The sequence below is a fragment of the Aythya fuligula genome, chromosome 1, assembly GCF_009819795.1.
Source record: "Aythya fuligula isolate bAytFul2 chromosome 1, bAytFul2.pri, whole genome shotgun sequence".
NCBI lineage: Eukaryota > Metazoa > Chordata > Aves > Anseriformes > Anatidae > Aythya > Aythya fuligula.
The window spans coordinates 79,550,603-79,572,215 of record NC_045559.1 but is presented as its reverse complement, the minus strand read 5'-3'; the positions used below and the strand labels follow the sequence as shown (position 1 = coordinate 79,572,215).

The 21,613-nt window shown below is 41.2% G+C and overlaps 1 protein-coding gene across 1 annotated transcript in view; it reads left to right on the top strand.

Moving 5' to 3' along the window:
* Window positions 1–413: 413 nt before the first annotated feature.
* Window positions 414–21,613, top strand: part of GALNT8 (polypeptide N-acetylgalactosaminyltransferase 8) — a 35,459-nt gene continuing 14,259 nt past the window's right edge. The window contains exons 1-5 of the mRNA XM_032187340.1: window positions 414–939; window positions 13,258–13,546; window positions 15,136–15,302; window positions 16,382–16,565; window positions 18,138–18,335. Of these exons, the coding sequence (XP_032043231.1) occupies window positions 414–939; window positions 13,258–13,546; window positions 15,136–15,302; window positions 16,382–16,565; window positions 18,138–18,335 (1,364 nt within the window). The remainder of the gene's footprint in view (window positions 940–13,257; window positions 13,547–15,135; window positions 15,303–16,381; window positions 16,566–18,137; window positions 18,336–21,613) is intronic.

Sequence of the window (21,613 nt, the reverse complement as noted above, 5' to 3'; positions counted from 1 at the left end):
TACAGGCAGCTGATAGCAGCATCGCGATCACAGGCCCTGGTGATCATGGGGGGCTTTTAACTACCCTGACATTTGCTGGAAGGCCTACTCAGCCATCTATCCACAGTCCAGGAGGTTTCTTCATTGTATTGAAGTGGTGAAGACTGAGGGCAGCCTTGGTTGCAGTGACCATGAGATGGTGGAGTTTGGGATCTCATGTGGCAGGAACAGAGTACCAAGCAGAATTGCAACCCTGGACTTCAGTAGGGCTGACTTTGGTCTTTTCAAGCATATGCTAGGGGAAATAGGGAAATCCCATGGGACAAGGTACTTGAAGGAAAAGGAGCCCAAGACAGCTGGTTAGCATTCAAGGACTGCTTCTTCCAAGTGCCAGAACAGAGCATCCCAACAGGTAGGAAGTAGGAAAGAGAACCATGAGACCTGCATGGTTAAACAGGGAATTGCTGGGCAAACTCAAGTGGACAAGGAGAGTCTATAGATTTTGGAAGGAGGGTCTGGCTACTTGGGAAGAATATAAGGCTGTTGTCAGAGAATGTAAGGAAGCAACTAGGAAAGCTAAAGGCTCCTTAGAATTAAACCATGAAAGAGGCATCTGGGACAACAGAAAGGGCTTCTTCAAACACACTGTGGATAAAACTAACACTAGAGGCAATGTAGTCCCACTAATGAATGAGGTGAGTGCCCTGGAGACAGAAGATAAAGAGAAGGCAGAGTTAATGAATGCCTTCTTTGTCTATAATGCCAGAGGCTCTCCTAAGGAGACCCATACCCCTGAAACCTCAGATAAAATCAGAATAAAGGAGGAGTTTGCCTTGGTTGATGAGGGCTGTGTTAAGGACCGATTAAGCAAACTGGACATCCGTAAGTTCATGGGTCCTGATGAGATGCATGTGCGGGAGCTGGCGGAAGTCATTGCTAAACTACTCTCCATCATCTTTGGTAAGTCACGGGCACTGGGAGAAGTGCCTGAGGACTGAAGGAAAGCAAATGTCACTCCAGTCTTCATAAAGGGCAAGAAGGAGGACTCGGGTAACTATAGACTGGTCAGCCTCACATCCATCCCTGGAAAGGTGATGGAACAACTTATCCTTGGCATTGTCTCTAGACATATCAAGGATAAAAGGGTCGTTAGGGGCAGTCAACATGGATTCACCAAGAGGAAGTGATGCTGGACCAACCTGATAGCCTTTTATGAGGATATAACCGGGTGGATACATGATGCAAAGGCAGTGGATGTGGTGTATCTTGATTTCAGTAAAGCCTTTGACACTGTCTCTCACAGCATCCTCACAGCTAAACTGAGGAAGTGTGGTCTAGATGATCATGTAATGAGGTGGACTGTAGACTGGCTGGAGGGAGGAAGCCAGAGGGTTGTGGTTAATGGGATGGAGTTGAATTGGAGTCCTGTATCTAGTGGAGTCCCTCAAGGGTTGGTACTGGGACCAGTGTTGTTCAATATATTCATCAATGACTTGAATGAGGGAATGGAGTGCGTCGCCAGTAAGTTTACTGATGACACTAAACTGGGAGGAATGGCTGACATGCCAGAAGGCTGTGCTGCCATCCAGTGGGACTAGACAGGTTGGAGACTTGGTCAGGGAGAATTTAATGAAATATAATGAGGGCAAATGTAGAGTCCTACATCTGGGCAAGAACAACCCCAGACACCAGTATAAGTTGAGGACTGCCCTGCTGGAGAGCAGTGAAGGGGAGAGGGACCTGGGGGTCCAGGTGGACAACGGGATGACCATGAGCCAGCACTGTGCCCGTGTGGCCAAGAAGGCCAATGGCATCCTGGGGTGTATCAGAAGGGGTGTGGTTAATAGGTCGAGAGAGGTTCTCCTCCCCCTCTACTCTGCCCAAGTGAGACCACATCTAGAATATTGTGTCCAGTTCTGGGCCCCTCAGTTCAAGAAGGACAGGGAACTGCTTGTGAGAGTCCAGCGCAGAGCCACAAGGACGATTAAGGGAGTGAAGCATCTCCCTTACGAGGAAAGGCTGAGGGAGCTGGGTCTCTAGCTTGGAGAAGAGGAGACTGAGGGGTGACCTCATTAATGTTTATAAATATGTAAAGGGTGAGTGTCAGGAGTAAGGAACCAGGCTCTTCTCGGTGACACCCAATGATAGGACAAGGGGCAGTGGGTGCAAGCTGGAACGTAGGAGGTTCCGCTTAAATATGAGACAAAACTTTTTTACAGTGAGAGTGACAGAGCACTGGAATAGTCTGCCCAGGGGGATTTTGGAGTTTCCTTCTCTGGAGACTTTCAAAACCCACCTGGATGCATTCCTGTGTGACATGATTTTGGTGTTCCTGATCCAGCAGGGGGATTGGACTAGATGATCTTTCAAAGTCCCTTCCAATCCCTAATGTTCTGTGATTAAGGGTCATTAACATATTCAAAAACACACACCAAAATGCAAATATATGGAAATGTGGGATCTTTGCAAAAGATCGCCAAGCACCTGATTCTGCAGAATTATTTAATTAACTATGTAATTAAAAGACCTTTATGTGGATTCCAACTCTGTGTGCTTATTGGCCATGTGCACTGGGCATAAACCTATAGACAACATTATCACCTCATGGCAGTGGTAAGAGGGGTAAAGCAGCCAGAACCATGCTGGCTGCCATTGTTTGAACAGTCATGTTGTCTATGTCTCCTCACATTACAGCTAGATTTCATGCTAGGTAAAACAGAAGAAGAAATTTAGAACGTCCCAGTCATCAAGCCTGAAACTAGCTGTTTCAAATGGTACGTGGGGCACCTTGGAATTTAGTGAGGAATGTGTCACATACAGCTTGGTCAGCTTTAATATCCCATATCCCAAACATTAATATCCCATAATGCCATGTTATCGTTGACACTTATTCTTATGGACACCAATAGTTACATATATTTTTGTAGATGATTTTAGGGCCATTTGAAAGAATTGAACTGAAGCCTTCACTTCAACACTTAGCCATAGAACCACAGATTAATTGAGGTTGGAATGCACCTCTGGAGATGGTCTGGTTTAATTTCTGGGCTGAAAGCATGATTAGCTAGAGCAGGCTGCCCAGGACATTGTCCAGTCAGGGTTTGTAGTTTCCAAGAAAGGAGACTTGGAAACCTGTCTAGATTAATCATTCTCATTTTCAGTCACTCTAGCAGGCAAAAAAAAACAACACTATTTTAAAAATGTTTAAATAGAATTCCATGTATTTCAGTTTGTGCCCACCATTGTGTCCTTTCACTGTGTACTAGGAGAAGACTGACTTTGTCTTTGTTAGTCCCTTGCATCAAATATTTATATTCATCAATTCAGTCAAGCCTTCTCTTCTCCAGCTCTCTTAGCTTCTCCTTGTAATACATATGCTCTATTTTTTTTAGTCATCTTACTGGCTCCTTGTAGGATTTGTTTCAGTGTGTCCATGTCTCTTGTTTTGGGAATCCCAGTACTGAACACAGCCCTACACATGTGGTCTCATCAGTCCCGAGTAGAGGGAAGAATCACCTACTTTGACCTGCTGTCACTGCTTTTCCTAATTTAGCCCAGGATAACATTGACATTCTTTGCCACAGTGGCACTTTGCTGGCTCATGTTCAACTTGTCCACCAGGACCCCCAGATCCTTTTCTACAAAGCTGTTTTTCAGCTAGTACTGATTTATTCTCTTTGCACTTGGCTTTGTTGAACTTTATGATGCTCTTCTTGGCTCATTTCTCCATCCTGTTCAGATCACTCTGACTGGCAGGATGGCTCTCTGATGTATCAGCCCCTCTTCCCATTTTGGTATCATGTGCAGTCTTTACTGGTATGCAATCCACCCCATTGTCAAGGTGGGATAGTACTATCTATGTTTAGTACTAATTAACCATTTTAAATAGTACTACACTGGTGTCCATTTTGACTTTCTGCCACTGAACACAACCTTCTGAGCCTGTCAGTTCAACCCCCATTGCTATCCACTTATCTAGTGCATATGTCCTCAGCTTCTGCATGAGGGTGTTTTTAAAGACATGTTGTCAAAAGCCTTACCTGAGTTTAAACAACATTCACTCCTCACCCCTCATTCATCAAGACAGTCATCCCACTGTAAAAAGCTTCAACTCACACAGGTTACTTGTGCCTTTTCCTTATGTCACAGTGTAATACTAAAACCCTTTAAAAAAAAAAAAAAAAAACACCAGCAAAACTTGAGAGATTAGGGATCCACTCAGTTCAAAGGTTTTTGATGGAGCAGAGGTCAAAGCATTCAGTATGCTTTTCAAAAGATACAGCAAAGGGTTTGTTGATTGTATTTGTCTTCAAGACCAATATTTGCTAAGTAACCTGACTCACCCAGGTTATCTGTGCCTTATCTTTATGGCACAGCCCTATATTGTAAACGTAGGGAAATCTTGACAGAGAAGGATCTGCTTAGTTCAAAGGTTTCTGACAGAGCAGAATGCAACTTCTTTGGGTAAGCTTATTAATGGAGATGACAAAGGGTTCATTTACAGTTCATTTACAGTCTTTGTCCTCAAAATCAGTATGGTATAAACAACTGGACTTAGGTAAGAACCTTGTTATGGATTCTTAATACATTAATATAAGCCAAGCATAAGTGCATAAAAATGGTTTGGACCTCATTAAAAAAATTATGCATTTTCCCTACTTCCAGATTTCTTGAACTGTGTATCTTGCTCTGTGTTTGTATAGAATCTGATGCAGGATATGTGGAATGTAATGTTTCAAAAATGATCTTATGTAGAAGGGAGGGTCTGATGCTACTCTCATGTGAATATCATTTTAGCTGTAACTTCATGGATCACTTCACCTATCGTACCATGAGACACATTTGGCTTACTTATAATGGGGTGGTGGTTTCATATTGGTAGGAAGCTCAGCACCATCATGCAGCTCACTCTCACTCCACTTCCTCAGAAGGACAGGGGGAGAAAATATGATCAAAAAAGACCCTCATGGGTTGTAATATGGACACAGAGATAAGTCACTGATTACCATCATGCACAAAACACACTCAGCAAAGGGGAAATAAATGTAATATATTGCCTACTAATAACAGAGCAGTGATAAGGGTACTGCTGTAATGATAGATGATAGATGCCAGTTCTGAGAATGGGGGGGGGAAAAAAAACAATAAACATTACAGTAAGCATTTTAAGTACAGCTTTTCCAGTGGATTCAGTTGCACCAAAGACCACTCCTACAGGATCTTAACTCAGATACACATTAAATAGAGAACGTGCACCGGATCCATGAAAAGTTTGCTTTAGGCAGCATATTCCACATCAGGTAAGAATACCAGAGAAGAGGAGCATCATAGATGTGCTCAGCTATTGCTGCTGCAGGTTTCTGTAGGACACATGGTTCCTGAATGTATTAAAAACAGCAACAACAAATAAAAAATGACTAAAAAGGGGGGGACGGACGGACTAATACAGATCAGAACACAACATGGAAACGGAACAAATTAAGTGTATGAAGCCTTAATTCTGACACTTTTCATTTCTGAGAGTCTGATATTGCAGCCTCAGTCACTATTATCTTTCATTTACAAGGAAAAAACTAGATAGGAGCTTCCAGTAGTTCCCCAGTTGTTGACTTCAGTTAGCTATGTATCTCTTTTGTTGTGAATGAATGCCACTAGATGGCCTCATACCTATGGTTTCAGGCTGTGTGAGCAAGCCACACCTGTAAATTTAATAGTATTAATCTCTTCCATGCTTTGTATTATGCAGTGTATCTCTCTTCCACTATTTCCACTCCTTCAATAATTTTTAATCTGGTCAATTTTTTTCCCAGTCTCTGTATGGCTTTTTGGCTGTCACTTGAATTTAGAGTAATGTTTCTTGCCAAGGAATATAGTGCAGAACCACTAAGTACCTTTTAAAGACAGGGAATCATTAGCATTTGCTTCTTCTTATGTTTTTGCTAGAATATGACTAATTCCCCAGTTTCAGATCCCCATCAAGGGATCTGTTCTAAGAAATGCCCTTGCTTTGATATACAAGCACTAGGGGTTAGAAAATCTCAGCTCTTTTTATGGTGTTTCTTAGACAAAGTTTTTGAAATTTTTTTTTTTTTTTTCCCTCCCCTCTGAAGTGAACCTATGTGAGAAGGGGGTGATTGCAGAATAAACATGAAAGTATTGAAGTTTTTTTTTTTCTAGTCTTCCTCAGAATAGATCATATCCTACACAATACTTAGGTGGTAGGTAGCTTTCATTGATTTCAGTGGAAGCTGACTAAGAAGATTCATGTGAAAAATGCAGAGGGCACACCTTAGGTTCTTTTGCTACTAAATCTCATGTAGGCGAACAATGGACTAATCCCACTCTGAATTTCCTGTCTGTTTTAGCTGTATATCCTGTGGTAGAACGGCTGATGACATGAACAGATCTATTTCTGTGTTGGGTCAGACAGTGGTATGCCTAACTCAGTATTTTGTCACTGTTAATAGTAGATACATAGAGCAACATATTCGAACAGAAAAATGAGAGTGATACTTGGGTACTCTCCCATCTTCTAGTAATCTATAGTTTGGAAGTTTTCCTGAGGTAGATCTCAGTGCATGAGCACACCATTAATTGGCCTAATTATTTTCTAAATCTTAAGAAAACTTGTGTCACCTATAAAACCTTATGGCTCTGCAAGTTCAAGGGCATACAGCAGGATGAAACATTTCCTTGTTTTTGATTGTCTCATTTGATTTGATTAAATTTTGTGATCCCTTCCTCTTACATTCTCATACTCAAGGAAATACTGGCTCCCTACTAAGTTTCCCTTCAACTGCTGAGAATTTATAAACTTTTGTAGTCTTTGCCACTTTTGAAGTTCTGTTATTTTGTTGGTCTGTAGCAGCTGCTGTGTACCTTTTTGCCTTTTGCAGTCTCTTGACCTGTTGTATTCTTTGTCCATTTGGTGGTGGGTAAGAGTAACTGCATGTACAGCCATCAAGTGTTAGGCTTATTGTGGCTTTACGGAGTCCTTCAGTGGTGCTTGCCTGTTTAGTTTTGTATTCCTTTTTTTTTTTCTCTAATAATTCCATACATCTGATTTTTTTTTTTTTTTTTTTTTATGTCTGTTGTATAATGATATTAGATGATATCATGGTATGCCCATCACAAAAAGCCATGCTAAAGTAAGATTCAATTTCATCTGTGATTTTTATCCCTGCTCATGGAGGGAGTCTTCCTTTGTATCCCATCTCTAGTGTCTCAGCTTCTGCAATAGTTTTTTTTTCTGCTAATCTTCAGTTTGCAGTTACTGGAGGTTCTTTACGTACCTAGAATCTAGAGGCACAATTTTTAACACCGTTGTGAAGGGGAGCTTTTCGAAGCAGTGAGGAGGGACGTGTTATTTTCCACCGTGTCCACGAGAGGTCACTGGTAGAGCAGAAAGCGGCAACGGTCTTCAAAAGCATGCGGCTTGCCTCTATTTGCAGCTGGCTCTTGCTCTGGCATTTTCTTTTCTGGTCTCTACTCTGGACAGAAGATCTTTTCACTGGGGCCGCAGGGCTGGGTGCGGTAGTTCTAGTCGGGAGTCTTATGAGGGTACAGGGGGAGAATCATGACCTTCAACCTGCTGGCAACACTTCTGTTTGTGCAGCCCGAGGTGTGATTTGCCTTCTGAACTGCAAGTGCACACTGTTGGCTCGTGTCCAAATTTCCACCAGCCGGTATCCCGCTGTTCCTGGCACGGCTACTCCCAATCAAATTAGCGCCCAATCTGTACCGATACTGGGGATTGCTCCAACACAGGTGCAGGACTTTGCACTTGTCCTTGTATTTCATGAGGTTCACCTGGGTCCATTTTTCTAGCCTGTAAAGATTTGGACTTAAGATTTCTTTAGAGACTATGTCTCCTAAGCAATAAAGATTCTGTTTGGATTTGCTGCTAATTGCACGTGTATTTATGCAGAAAATGTGGTAGCTCTTAAATTACAGTGTAGTGCTTCACATTGGAACAGGTGACTTGTATAGAATTAAATGTTCCCATCTGCTTCTTTTATCTCACCTCTTCCGTTCTATCTCCGTAAGTGATGTGTAGTCCAGCAAAGGTACTAGAATAGATCAGTTCTATATGGAAATAGGAGATCAAAGAACTGCTGTATTTAAAATAATTAGAAGTTCTGTATGTACAAGTAATCTGTGGCAATGTTATTGCAGCCTTCCTGAGGTATGGAGGCAGAAGATAAAGGACAGTAAAAAACAAAGGAAATCTGGTGGGAGAGCTGAGAATTTAGTGGACAGCATCCTGCTGTGGCTTCCTTCTATCCTTTAATGGCTAGTTATAGCATGAAAGTTACTCTAAACAACATTCTTTCCTGAAAGAGCTTACAACATTGGTAACATTGAAATTTTTATAATAAAGAAATGAGACCTTTTGAAGAAAGTTCTGAATGAAGGTAGTGCTCTCTTCCTGTGTGTCTCTATTTATTTATTTTTTCTTTCTTAGGCCTGTTTTGACACACATTTCTGTTTTGGCTTTTATATAAATCAAAAACCATAAATCACAGCTGATCTTCTAAGACTGCAGAGAGTTTTCTAACGTGAAGGGGCAAAGCCTGTTTGATTTTCGGTGAAAACCAGAAACTGGAAATTAAGTCTTTCTCGTTGTCCCTAAGGAATCTCATTTAGATTCCAAGGATTTTGTTGCTGGAATTCTGAGTTGGAGTAGGGCACAGAGCTCAGCTGAGTGCCCATTTGAGGAGAACACATAGCAATACATGTTTGTTGGTTTACCCCTTGTGTTGCCAGTGCCTTGATTAGAATTTCATCAGCCAGTAGTCAGTGCTACTGCTTTGCAAATGCTTTTGTAGGTTTCCCACCTTCACTGTAACTTTCTTGGCCAGTAGGTATCTTTGGGGGGCCGATAAGACTGATTGAAATGACCTTAAATACTTTTCTTAAAAGTTTTCTGATTTGTGATTCTGTGTGTGTGTGTGAGAGAGGGTGTGTTTGCTTTTTATTTATTTTAAATATATACTTCATATTTTCTGATGTAATAAAAGAAAATATGACCTACAAGGAGGAAGGGAGGAGACAGATTAATGTCTTCTGCAAAGCAGTTAGAAAAATAGGAAATAAAATTTTTTGGACAAGGTTTATCATGGCTGTATTTGTGTTCTGTTGTTCATCTCCCTGTGCCACTATTTCTTCCTCTGCCTGAAGGGAGAAAAATACACCAGAGATGGGGAGGTTAAGGAAATCTTGGGCACCCAAACATTTCTATTTCAGTTGAAAGATTCCTTCATAAAAGTAGCTAAAAGTTTTGGATCAGCTCTGAGGAACTGGGAGTTGGGAGTATGCTGGAAACAATATTGCTCAATTTTTGCTTACTGAGACTAACCACATCAATTTTGAGTAACTATCAGATTTTGAGTGCTGCTTTAAAACCTGGGTGGACAAATACAGATAATTGGGGGTGGGGGGAAGAAGCCACTAGATAAAAGAACTTAACTGAGTACAGAACATATGGAGAACACACATGGTAATATCCTCTATTTTAATTACAAAATGAGTGAATCCTGGCAGTGTTCAATCACCTTGTCAGCAGAACTTCTACATGTCTTCCTTCTGAGAGGAAAACGTGATTCATACTGATGGAAGTTTCAATGCTAATATGGATTTAAATGCATATTTAAATGCTGGAGAACCTTAAGGCTTGTAAACCAAATACCGTGATGATAAGTGTGTCCATTGATAGTGTGGGGGCTTAGAGAAGTAACGCCTCGCTGATTTTTGGCTTAATGCAATTTTTTCCTGGCCATTGGAGGACTGTGGTGTCAGAGAACTTGAAATTGTGCCTATTTCTCACAAATACAACATGGAACACCATTTGATGGACAACGGTAATTAGTGCTGAGTTGTGTCCTTTGTGACAGAACTGTAAAGAGTTCAAAACCTCAACCAGGAAACAAACTCCGTAGCTTCTTGGAACTGTTTGTCCTTTATCCCTCACCGTTTTCTTCCCCATAGTTTTGTGAGTTTGAAAGTAATTACATTCTACATGTGAGCAGTTGCATTTTTAACAGCAATACCCCATTGATAGTTCAGAGGCAACAGAAGAATCAAAATAGAGCTCCTTTGGCTAAGTGTGACTCAACTTGTTCAGGACTTTTGAAATAGCCCTGCTTTTTCTTCCCCAGTTTCACATTCCTGCATTACTGTGCTGTTGTATGTATCCTAAAGCCTTACGTAAGTCAGACGCTTATAACCTCTTCCTTTTAACAGAATTTTAATATTTCCAGAAGTGTCCGAGTGGTGCGAGAACCCAATTCCAATAGGAACTTCACTTATTTTGTAGGTGTTCTTGAAGTAGTGCAAAGATACTGTCTTTGAAGAGCTGAAAAATATAGAAAAGGTACAAAGTGTTTTTCTACATAGTATTTAAATTATATTTATTGAGTGAAAGGAGACTTACGCTCCATGATACAGAATTACCTTCTTATGTTTGAAGTACACAGAAGGATGTATGACTCAGTTCTTACGTTTTGTGATAAACTAGGAAGTGGTTGATGCAAGTACTGGTAAATAAGGAATTTTTTAACACCATATTGGTATGGGACCTGTAAAAGATTATGGTGGGATTTCTACTCTGTTGTACTGGAGAGAAATTCTGGTGGTTTTGCTGAAGAAAAACTCACTGGTAAGTAGTCTGGGGAATGGAATGTGCAGTTTGTTTAGATAAGAGTGCTGTATAGCACATATATACGTAGAGAGTGTGTAGAATGATATAAAAGATGAAATAATGCAATGTATACAGTGCAACTAGGTAAATGATGTAATATCAACCTCTAATCCAATTGAAAACAATTTCAGTGCCTAATTTAAAGGAAGTAGGTTTGTAAAGTGTCATTACACTGTTTAAAATTAAATAAGGAAAATCAAATAAACCAACCAATAGAAATATATTAGCACACACTTTAACATTTATATGGAAAGATATAATTTGCTGTTATGAATGTTATCATTATGCAGTCTGAATATGAAGGTGAGCTTACTAGCTAGGCGTTCTCCAGCTAATTCAGCCATGTAATTCAAATGCAACATGCAAAATGGTGCTCTCTGAGGCTGCAGAGGCTGTCTAGTGGTAGCAAAGTTCTTGTAGAAAAGCAGTAGTTATTGATGGCTTTCCAAAGACATATGGAAAAATCTTTCCTGTCCCACACTGTTACATCAGATCTTAGAAACTATGACAGCTCACTGCTCCAGGACATTGAGAGACTTCTGGGAAGTTTTCTAGACCTGAAACAAGCTGTTTTCAGCCAATGGATGGACTCAAAGTAGCTCATAGAATTATATAATATCTGAGTTGGAAGAGACCTACAAGGATCATTGAGTCCAAGTCCTGGGTTCCTAAAGTCTGTCCATATATCCAGGGTTGCCACTTCCCAGGTGTCGAATCCAGCACTTGCTCTTATTAAACTCCATATTGTTGCTGATTGCCAAGCTCTCTAATTTGTACAGATCTCTCTGCAAGGCCTCATCATCCTTGATGGAGTCAACAGCTCCACCCAATTTGGTATCATCCATGAACTTGCTAAAGCAAACTTCTTCATCCAAATTGTTTATGAAAACACTGAAGAGTACTGAAGTGGGAACCCCATTAGTGACTGACCGCCAGCCTGATGTAACCCCGTTTACAAGAACCCTCTGAGCCTGACCCACCAGCCAATTGTTCACCCATCTTATTATGCTTTTATCTAACTGCATTCTTGTCATTTTGTCCTGAAGGACACTGTGAGAGACAGTATTGAAAGCTTTGCTGAAAACCAGAAAGATTAGATTGATTGGCTTCCTTTGGTCAACTAGTTGGGTAATCTTGTAAAAGGAAATTAAGTTTGTTAGACATAACCTTCCCCTAGTGAACCCATGTTGGCTCTGACCAATGACTGTGTTGTCCTTCAGGTGTTTTTCAGTAACTCCCAGAATAATCTCCTCCATAATTTTACTAGGCACCAAAGTGAGACGGACAGGCCTATAATTGCCAGGATCTTCTTTCTTGCCCTTCTTGAAAACTGGGACTGCATTTGCGGGCTTCCAGTCAACTGGGACCTCTCTGGATTCCCAAGACCATTGAAAAATAGTTGAGAGGAGTCCTGTGATGACATCAGACAGCTCTCTGAGTACTCTGAGATGAATTCCATCAGGCCCCATGGACTTATATGCATCCAGATGGAGCAGCAAATCCCGCACAAGTCTGGGGTTAACTGGGAGTTTATCATTTTCACAGTCATGCTCCTCCAACTCAGGGCAGCTGGGGTCCCAGGGCCCATCACTCCTGTTGAAGACAGAGGTGAAAAATGCATTAAATGTCTCTGCTTTGTATATGGCCCTGTTTAGGTGACCATCCTCACCAAGTATCGGACCAATGTTTGCTCTGGTCCTCCTTTTCCCACTACCATACTTTAAAAAGCTTTTTTTTTATTGTCCCCCCACACTGCTGGCCAGCTTTAGCTCTAATTGAGCTTTGGCTGTCTGGATTCTCTCTCTCTACAAAGGTAAGCAGCATCCTTGTAGTCCTCCCACGTGTGGTGGTTTTACCTTGCTAGGCAGCTGAACTCCACCACAACCGCTCTCTCACTCCCCCTCCTTAGAAGAGGAGGGGAAGAAGTAAAGGAAAGAACAACTCATGGGTTGAGATAAGGATAATTTAATGAAAGGGAAAATAATTATTAAGGAAAGATTACTAGTAATCCCTTTTGTAGCCAGCTGGAACTTGCTTTTATCTAACACGGGGCGGCTTCTGGACTCTTCTCACAGAAGACACCTCAGTAGCCCTCTGCTACCAAAACCTTGCCATGTAAGCACAGTACATTTTACCTCTTGCATCTGTAAAAAAATTATTTAAAAATTATGATGAATATATACATTCATCACACAATCTTCACACGCTTCACAGAAATCAACAAAAAGAATTATCCACACCAAAGTGAACATAACATCATCACAACACCTACAGAGGTGGACAAGTACACACAGTCTACCTCTTGTCCCTTTACCATATTACAACACAAATTCACCACAGTTATTACACTCTTTGGCAGTATCCTCTCTGTGGTTTGCCTGTTAAACTCTCCCAGTTACTGTCCTAACCTCAAGTTTCTTACAAACTACATGTTAGTAGCCAGAAAGGGCTGTGCTGCTTTATCACCGGCAGGTTTAACTGATTTAACACTGTTATCAAAACCTTGCCATGTAAAATCAATACAAACGGACAGTGTTCTCAACTGCTGTTATAATCAATCCTCTTTCATTTTCAATCAGCTAAATCACTGGAGAAGGTCCATGAGAAAGTAAAACAAATAAAACATGATCAGAAGCTGCAAAATATCTCCAAGACTGAAGTACGCCGAGCTGATAATATGAAAGAGGAAAAGAAGATAGTACATCATTTGCTGTACCCAGACTCAGCTCTGTTCAAACGCTGGGGTGCAGATTTAAGTGAAGAGGAACAAACTGTTGCACAGGAGCTGTTCTTAAAATATGGGTATAATGTATATATCAGTGATCATCTGCCTCTGGACCGACCTATCACAGACACCAGATCTCCCAGGTACAGTATAAGCTCTCTCAACATTCACAAGGTGACATGAAATTAAGGAGAAAAGAATCTGCATTGCTTTGGAATAAGTTATTGTAAGGTATTTTTCTAGAAATTAGTTGGTTCTTGAACTCAGTAAAAAATATATATTTTAAGCAGACCAGTGGTACTATGGGAGCTGGTGTAAGTAACCATTAGAAACCTTATTAGGAATGAGTATCTGTTCAAAAAGGAAACACATTTTTCTGCATCGTATGATAAGATACATGATTTGTTGCAAAATCTAATATTAAACTTCACTGGAGTTAACTGGTATAAATGTGGAAGAATGTCACAAATATACTGAAAGCCTACATCTTAGTACCTATAGATCCTTGTATGAAATCTGACAGACAGTTTCAAATAATGTGACATGTAAAATGGGTTGCAAACTGGGCCTGAGTTAACCATGTCACGTTGTTGGTTAAAAGGGAGTTGTCTTACTGGCAGCCCTCTGGAAGATTTCAAGAGCAGGTTAGTCTAACAGCCACCAGTAATGACATAGACAGGAATGATTCTCTAAGGAGGTAAATGGGGTTCCCCTAAGCTCCTGTGTAAGAGAAGGACAAATCCCTTTTCTCAAGGTGAATAGTGCAACTGGTTCCAGATCCTGTTGCTTGGAGCTGGTTCCATCTAGGGCAGACTGTTGCCCTTGATTGTGGGTGTCCTCTGAGTCTTGCATCAAGCTTTAACTCTGATGCATAATGTCAGTTTCACATGTGTTTCTCAGTTAACAGTGGCTGAAGTAGTGTGAGGATTGTGTGGTAGCTTCTCAAGTGAGTTTTGGGGGTCTTTCTGTGCAGTGTCTCTTGGAGTGCTTGGATTGTGGATGTGTGGAATTGTATAAGGGGAAAAAGCTGCCATGCAAGTGGTGGAGAGAAGGACAAGGGAGACAGGCCTCATTCAGTGTTGTGCCAACCACAGATCTTTTGAGGCAGCCCCAATATGAACAATGCTCACCCTGCTTGGGGATTGTTCTGGGGAGAACTAGCTGGAGCAACCACTGCAAAGCTGTGCTGCAGCAAAGCAAGCTCGTGATTGGTCTGTGTGGTCCTAAAATCAGGTGCAGTGCCTGGTACTCTTCTGTTTTGCTAGGAAGACATACTTGTGAAGACCTCCTTTTGAAGATGTTTTTCACCCAGGTTTTTGTACTAATGGACAATAAAGCTAAGGAAACTGCAACAAAAATGCATGATTACCACTTCAGAGGTCTCATTAGAGCACGAGCCTGGCTCTCAGAGGACTGTATTACATAACTACACAGTTCATGCAGACTGTATTTTCCCCTCCAACATCTTAGAAGAAGGACTTTGTGTTAGTCTCATGAACATGTTTTTAAGGGGATTAAACCATCAGTTTGAGAATGCAGATATGCTCTGTTGTTTCCTCTAGCAGGAATGAACAGTTAGCACTATGTGGCTGAAACAAATAATGAATCTTGGATTTGGGTCTTCCTTTTTTCATTCTTATGGTTTAAGTCCAATATCGCAGGTCTGACTTCCTGCAGATGTGTTTCTCTAATTTTCTTCAGAAACTGTATTAAAATTGTTCTTCTATTACAGCTGTAAAGAGAAGACATATCCCAAAGACCTTCCAACAATTAGTGTTGTACTTATATTTATGAATGAAGCACTGTCAATCATCTTACGTGCAATTACTAGTGTAATTAATCGAACACCTGCTCATTTATTGAAAGAAATCATCCTAGTAGATGATTACAGTTCAAATGGTAAGTGACCCGGGGAAGGCAGAAGTCTTGCAAATGTATGCTGCTATTGTGTCAAATGAATGTTGGTGGCCGTTAGTATACACACAGGGTAGGCTGCTCAAAATTAAGACACAAATTGAGCATGTGAGAAAAAACACACCTCCTTAGTAGTCTGGAAAATGTCAACTAATAAGAAACAGCATGATGCTCTGCAAGTATTGAAGTTAAAAATTTGTTATTGTGGGCTCATAAGACAAATTACAAAAAAAAAAAAAAAAAAAAAGAGTATGTTAAAATAGCTATTTCTGTAGGCATCTGAAATAACTCCTTGAAGAGCAGTATACTGAGTTATGGAAAATAGTCCTAAGGGAAGCAGAGAATGCATCATTGCTCTTAAAATTGAATCGAGCAAGGCATTGTAAGATTATCTATAAGAAATGGTTATGCCCCTTGTCTTAGGGTTACTTTTTCTTCCTTGCCTAATGAGTTGTGTGTGATTTCTCAATTTTAAGGTTTGTAACTGCTAGAAAAACATGCCAGTTTGGATGCAGCAAGAATTCAAATGAATTTCAAAAACAATACTAAGAGCTTCCAAATTTTCCATCCCTTCTCTCTAACACTATATACACATGTATTTGTTTCTTTTGGTAAGGGAGTTGGCATGCCTACACCTTTTGCAGGACCATTTCACATTTTCAGGACTGTTTATTTTCTCTTTTCCTTTCCACAAGCAATATGATACACACATAAATTACTGCACCAAGACAGCTAATTACTTGCTTTTATAGCATACGTCTAATAAAGTTTGTACATACTGATGCATTTGTGTAAAATTTAGAAACCATACAATACCACTCTATATAAATTAAATTTAGGTACATAATCATACTCCTGGAATTAAAACTGCATTTTAAAATAAGCCTCTTGAAATCATTAGTACCTGAATAATTTTAGCTATTCTACTGTAAAGAACAAATCAGTTCCATCTGGAACTGTGAGAAGCTAAAAAGCTGTTATGTACATGATCTTCTCCATTTTTAAATATTGATGACCCCTGTTATTATTTTTAAAAATCATTGAAATGTGTGGGACGTTTTTAGATGATCTGAAAGGACCTTTGGAAATACAGATAAAAAATTACAATGCAAAACATCCTGGACTGCTGAAAATTGTCAGACATGAGAGAAGACAAGGACTAACACAAGCCCGGATTTCTGGCTGGGAGGCATCAACAGCAGATGTTGTTGCAATTTTGGATGCCCATATTGAAGTGAACATGGCTTGGTAAGACTACTAAGAGTGAGGGGTTTCTGACATGGGGAGATAGTGGTGGACAAGGAGTTCAAGTGTGCAGCTGGGACAAACATCTGTATATGGCTCTCCTTTCTGGTCTGCCACATGTTAATTAACAGCCAACAAGTCATCTGTTTTTGAGAGGGAGAGAAACACTGGGTGACTCTTGTCCATGTTGCTTCATTTCCTGGTAAAAAGGTTTTTCTCTCAGTCCTTCATGGGCCAAAATGGCTTTGGTCCAGATCTTTCTTTCTCCCTTGATAACATGCTAACTGATATTCTCTATTTCTTACAGTCTTAAAGGTAATATTGAAGGCCTCTAGTCATGGCTTTAAGAACTCTTTTGGACAGGTTGGGGTGCAAGAGTATGGAGGGAAAAATAAGGTCAGTTCTTCCAGGTCTAGCAGTAATTGAGACCCAGTAAAAAGGCTGTCTCTTTGTCAGATTATAAAAGTCTCTGACCAGGTTCTTTTAGATACTAGACATGAGACGTGTTTAATGTTTTAATTCTGAATTTACTTATTTGAATGTTTTTGGCCTTACACAGAATTTTGTTTAGAAAAGTGATACTGCACTATACTGAAGTCACAACACAAGCATAATATAGTAATTTCAATTGAACTTCAAATTCAGTTTCAGTTGAATCACAATACGAACATGATTCACATTACTGATCCCTATATGCCCACCATCAAGATGCTAGAGGGCCCCATCTGCTTGGAAAGAATTCCTGTGTTGAAGACAACTCAAGTCAGTTACTCTCTTCAAAGTTAATTTTGCTGGGTGTTCAATTTTCACTTTCTATGTTGGCCTGAGCCACATATGCACTTCCCTGATATTGATCTGGCTGGCTTGGGAAGATAATACTTCCTACTATTATTTTAGGAAGGACATGTACATAACCAGTTACCCCACTCTACTGATACTGCTATTTATCTACAACAAAACTCATTCATACAAAGGTCCTTGATGTTGAGATAAGTTTAATTGCCTTTGCAATCACTGTGGTCACTCCCTATATTCTTCTCTGAGCTTTATGTCAGTCCTTGCCTATCTTCTGTGAGATTTCTTCCACTGTAGTGGTTCATTGATTGGTCAGCCCTTCCATCATACAGCAGCTATGCCATCAAGGCACAGGGAAGGAGGGGGAATGATCAGTGGTTTACAGCATCTCTCAGGGTCTTTTTCTCTTCTTTTTCTCTTCTTTTTCTCTTCTTTTTTTGTTTCTTTATGGAGATAGTAAATACTCTCTAGAGCCTGTAAGATGCAGTCCAGGATAGCAGTAAACTCAGCAAGTTGTGTGGAACTTATGTTTATTATAATTAGTGACAGTCAAATTCAGAAGTTGCCTAATGTAAGGGAGAACTGAGCCACAGCATTAGAAAATTAGAAAATCATGTTAGTAGTGCTCCAAGACTGGTACATAACTTTTCCTGGAGGCCAAACTCAATGGCTTAAATAAATTAATTAACCCAGTTTTATTGAAATAAGTTGTAAAATGTAGTTCTGTTCAACAGATTTCATCTTTTTCAAGCTGAATAGACTGTTCATTCATTTTGGTAGGGCTGAACCTATTTTGTCTCGAATAAAAGAAGATCGCACTGTTATAATATCACCAGTATTTGACAATATTCGTTTTGATGACTTTGAGCTTCTTCAGTATTCAGTGGCTGCAGATGGATTTGACTGGGCACTCTGGTGCCTTTATGAACCTTTACCAGATGAATGGTATGCTCTTAAAGATGAAACAGCTCCAGTCCGGTAAGTACAAACAGCATTTGAGACGGTTGTTTCATGGGTGGTGGGATAGAAACTTATAAAGCACATTGTAACTAGATAGTTGGTTTGTAACTGATGATTCTTCAGCAGACCTGAAAGTCTCAGTATACCAGTTTGCCAGACAAGCACATATCTGCGCTGTGAAGACTCATATAGATTCAATTTATTTCTTTCTTTGGAGTTGTTGGAGTGATGCACAATAAAAATAATCTTTGGCAACATTTTTCAACCCCTACTGTTCAAGCATCACACAAAACCAAGAAAAAGACATGAACACAATGCATATAGCTGTTATACCTACTCTTACTGCTAGGCTCCAGTCTATTTCCTTGTGTTTCTCACATCTTCCTTAAACACTCAGATTAGTTTATGTATTCAACAGAAGATGGTCACAAGTACTGTGGTATCAGCAACCAGCTTGCGATGAATAATAGAATCGCAGAATGGTTTGGGTTGGAAGGGACCTTAATCATCATCTAATTTCAACCCTCCTACCATGGGCAGGAACACCTTCCCCTAGACTAGGTTGCTCAAAGCCCCATCCAGACTGGCCTCGAACACTTCCAGGGATGGGGCATCCACAGTTTCTCTGGGCAACCTGTTCCAGTCCCTCACCACCCAGTGAGTAAAGAATTTCATCCCAATATGTAATCTAAATCTTCTTTCTTTTAATTTTAAGACATTACTCCTTGTACTATCACCACACTCCTTGACAAAGAGTCACTCCCCATCTTTTCTTGCCCACCTTTATGTACTGGAAGGCTGCTATAAGGTCTCCCTGGAGTCTTCTCTTCTCCAGGATGGACAACCCTAAATCCTTCAGCCCGTCTTCATAGGAGAGGTGCTCCATCCCTGTGATTTGTGGCTGAAAGCACATATTTCTGGCTCATGTTGAGCTTCTGAGCAGCCAGCACCCGCAAGTCCATCTCAGGGCTACGTTCATAGAATCATAGAATCATAAAGGTTGGAATAGACCTCCAAGATCATCTGGTCTAACTGTCCCCCTACTGCCGATATCACCCACTAAACCATGTCCCTAAGCACCAGATCCAACCTTTCCTTAAACACTCCCAGGGACCGTGATGCCTCCACTTTCCTGGGCAACCCATTCCAATGCCTGACAACTCTTTTTGAGAAGAAATATCTCCTAATTTCTAACCTAAACCTGGCACAACTTGAGGCCATTCCCTCTAATTCTATCAATAGTTATCTGCAAGAAGAAACTGAGCCTGAGCTCCCCACATCTTCCTTTCAGATAGTTGTAGAGGGCAATAAGATCTCCTCTGAGCCTTCTCTTCTCCAGACTTAACAACCCCAGTTCCCTCAGCCACTCCTCACAGGACTTGTATTCCAGGACCTTCACCAGCTTTGTAGCCTTTCTCTGGACATGCCCCAGGGCCTCGATGTCTTTCTTGCACTGAGGGGCCCAAAACTGAACACAGTACTTGAGGTGTGGCCTCACCAGAGCAGAATACAGGGGGACGATCACCTCCCTGGTCCTGCTGGCTACACTATTCCTGATACAAGCCAGGATGCTGTTGGCCTTCTTGGCTGCCTGGGCACACTGCTGACTCATGTTCAGACAGGCATCAATCACCACCCCCAGATCCTTTTCCTCTGCACGGCTTTCAAGCCACTCTCCCCCATGTCTGTAGTGCTGCATGTGGTTGTTTTGGCCAAAGAGCAGGACCCTGCACATAGCCATGTTGAACCTCATCCCACTGGCCTCTGCCCACTGACCCATCCTGTCCAGGTCCCTCTGCAGGGCATTCCTATCTTCTGGCAGATAAACACTTCCCCCAACTTGGTGTCGTCTGCAAACTCACTGAGAGTGCACTCAATTCCCTCATCCAAGTCATCAATAAAGATATTAAAGAGGATGGGCCTCAACACTGACCCCTGGGGAACACCACTAGTGACTGGTCTCCCACTGGCTTTAACTCCATTCACCACTATTCTGTGGGCCTAGCTGTCCAGCCAGTTTGTAACCCAGCAAAGAGTGTACCTGTCCAAGCCATGGGCTGCCAGCTTCTCCAAGAGAATACTATAGGAGACTGTGTCAAAGGCCTGGCTGGAGTCTAGGTAGACTACATCAACAGCCTTTCCCTCATGCACCAGGCAGGTCACCCAGTCATAGAAGGAGATGTGGTTGGTCAGGCAGGACATGCTTTTCATGAACCGATGCTGGCTGGGTCTGATCCCCTAGTTGTCTTGCACATGCTGTGTGATTCCATTCAGGATGACCTGTTCCATCACCTTTCCTGGCACTGAGGTCAGGCTGACAGGCCTGTAGTTCCCTGGGTCCTCCTTACGACCCTTCTTATAGATGGGCATCACATTAGCAAGTGTTCAGTCATGTGGGACCTCTCCGGATGACCATGACCACTGACAGATGATGGAAAGCAGCCCAGCAATCACATCCACCAACTCCCTCAGCACCCTTGGGTGGATCCCATCCGTCCATTCTCCACTCAGCCTGTATTTGTGCTTGGCATCGCCCTGACCCAGATGCAAGACCATGTACTTGGCATTGCACAACCTCACGAGGCCTGTCAGGTCCCTCTGGATAGCATCCCTTCCCTCCGGTGTGTTGATCACACTACACAGCTTTAATGTCATCAGCAAACTTGCTGAGGGTGCACTCAATCTCACTGCCCATGTCACCGACAAAGATGTTAAACAGAGTCGGTCCTAATACTGATCCCTGTGGAACACCATTCATCTCCACCTGAACATCGAGCTGTTGAGTGCAACTCTTTGAGTGTGATCATCCAGCCAGTTCCTTATATACTTGAATACATCTGTCTCCTTGTTCTACAAGGATTTTGAGTGATCTTGATAGTCCCTTAGCTCTTAACAACCTTCCGCCACACAATATTAAAAGAAAAAAACAACTGGTAACAGATAAGATATAATCATGGCAGATATTTGTATGCCACTATGCCTTCTAACTAAATGTTGGAGATAAAACTGCACAGATACCTAGACAAAAAGCTATAGGTGAAACTGGTTTCTGTAATGTGTTAAAAACATTCTATAGTAAACAGTAATTGTTTGACAGGAGAATGGAAAGAAAGAAAGCCAACTGTAGCACTGGGGATTTTTTGTTGTACTGCTTGAGGCAAATTAAACATGCTTCTGTTTAAATACGAAAAGATTCCATGAACAATGCGTTGGAAAAAAAGTCCTACTGCCCTAAATGGATTTACAAAGAGTCTCCAAAGATGCAACACAAGACAATTCCTTACATATACCTTCAC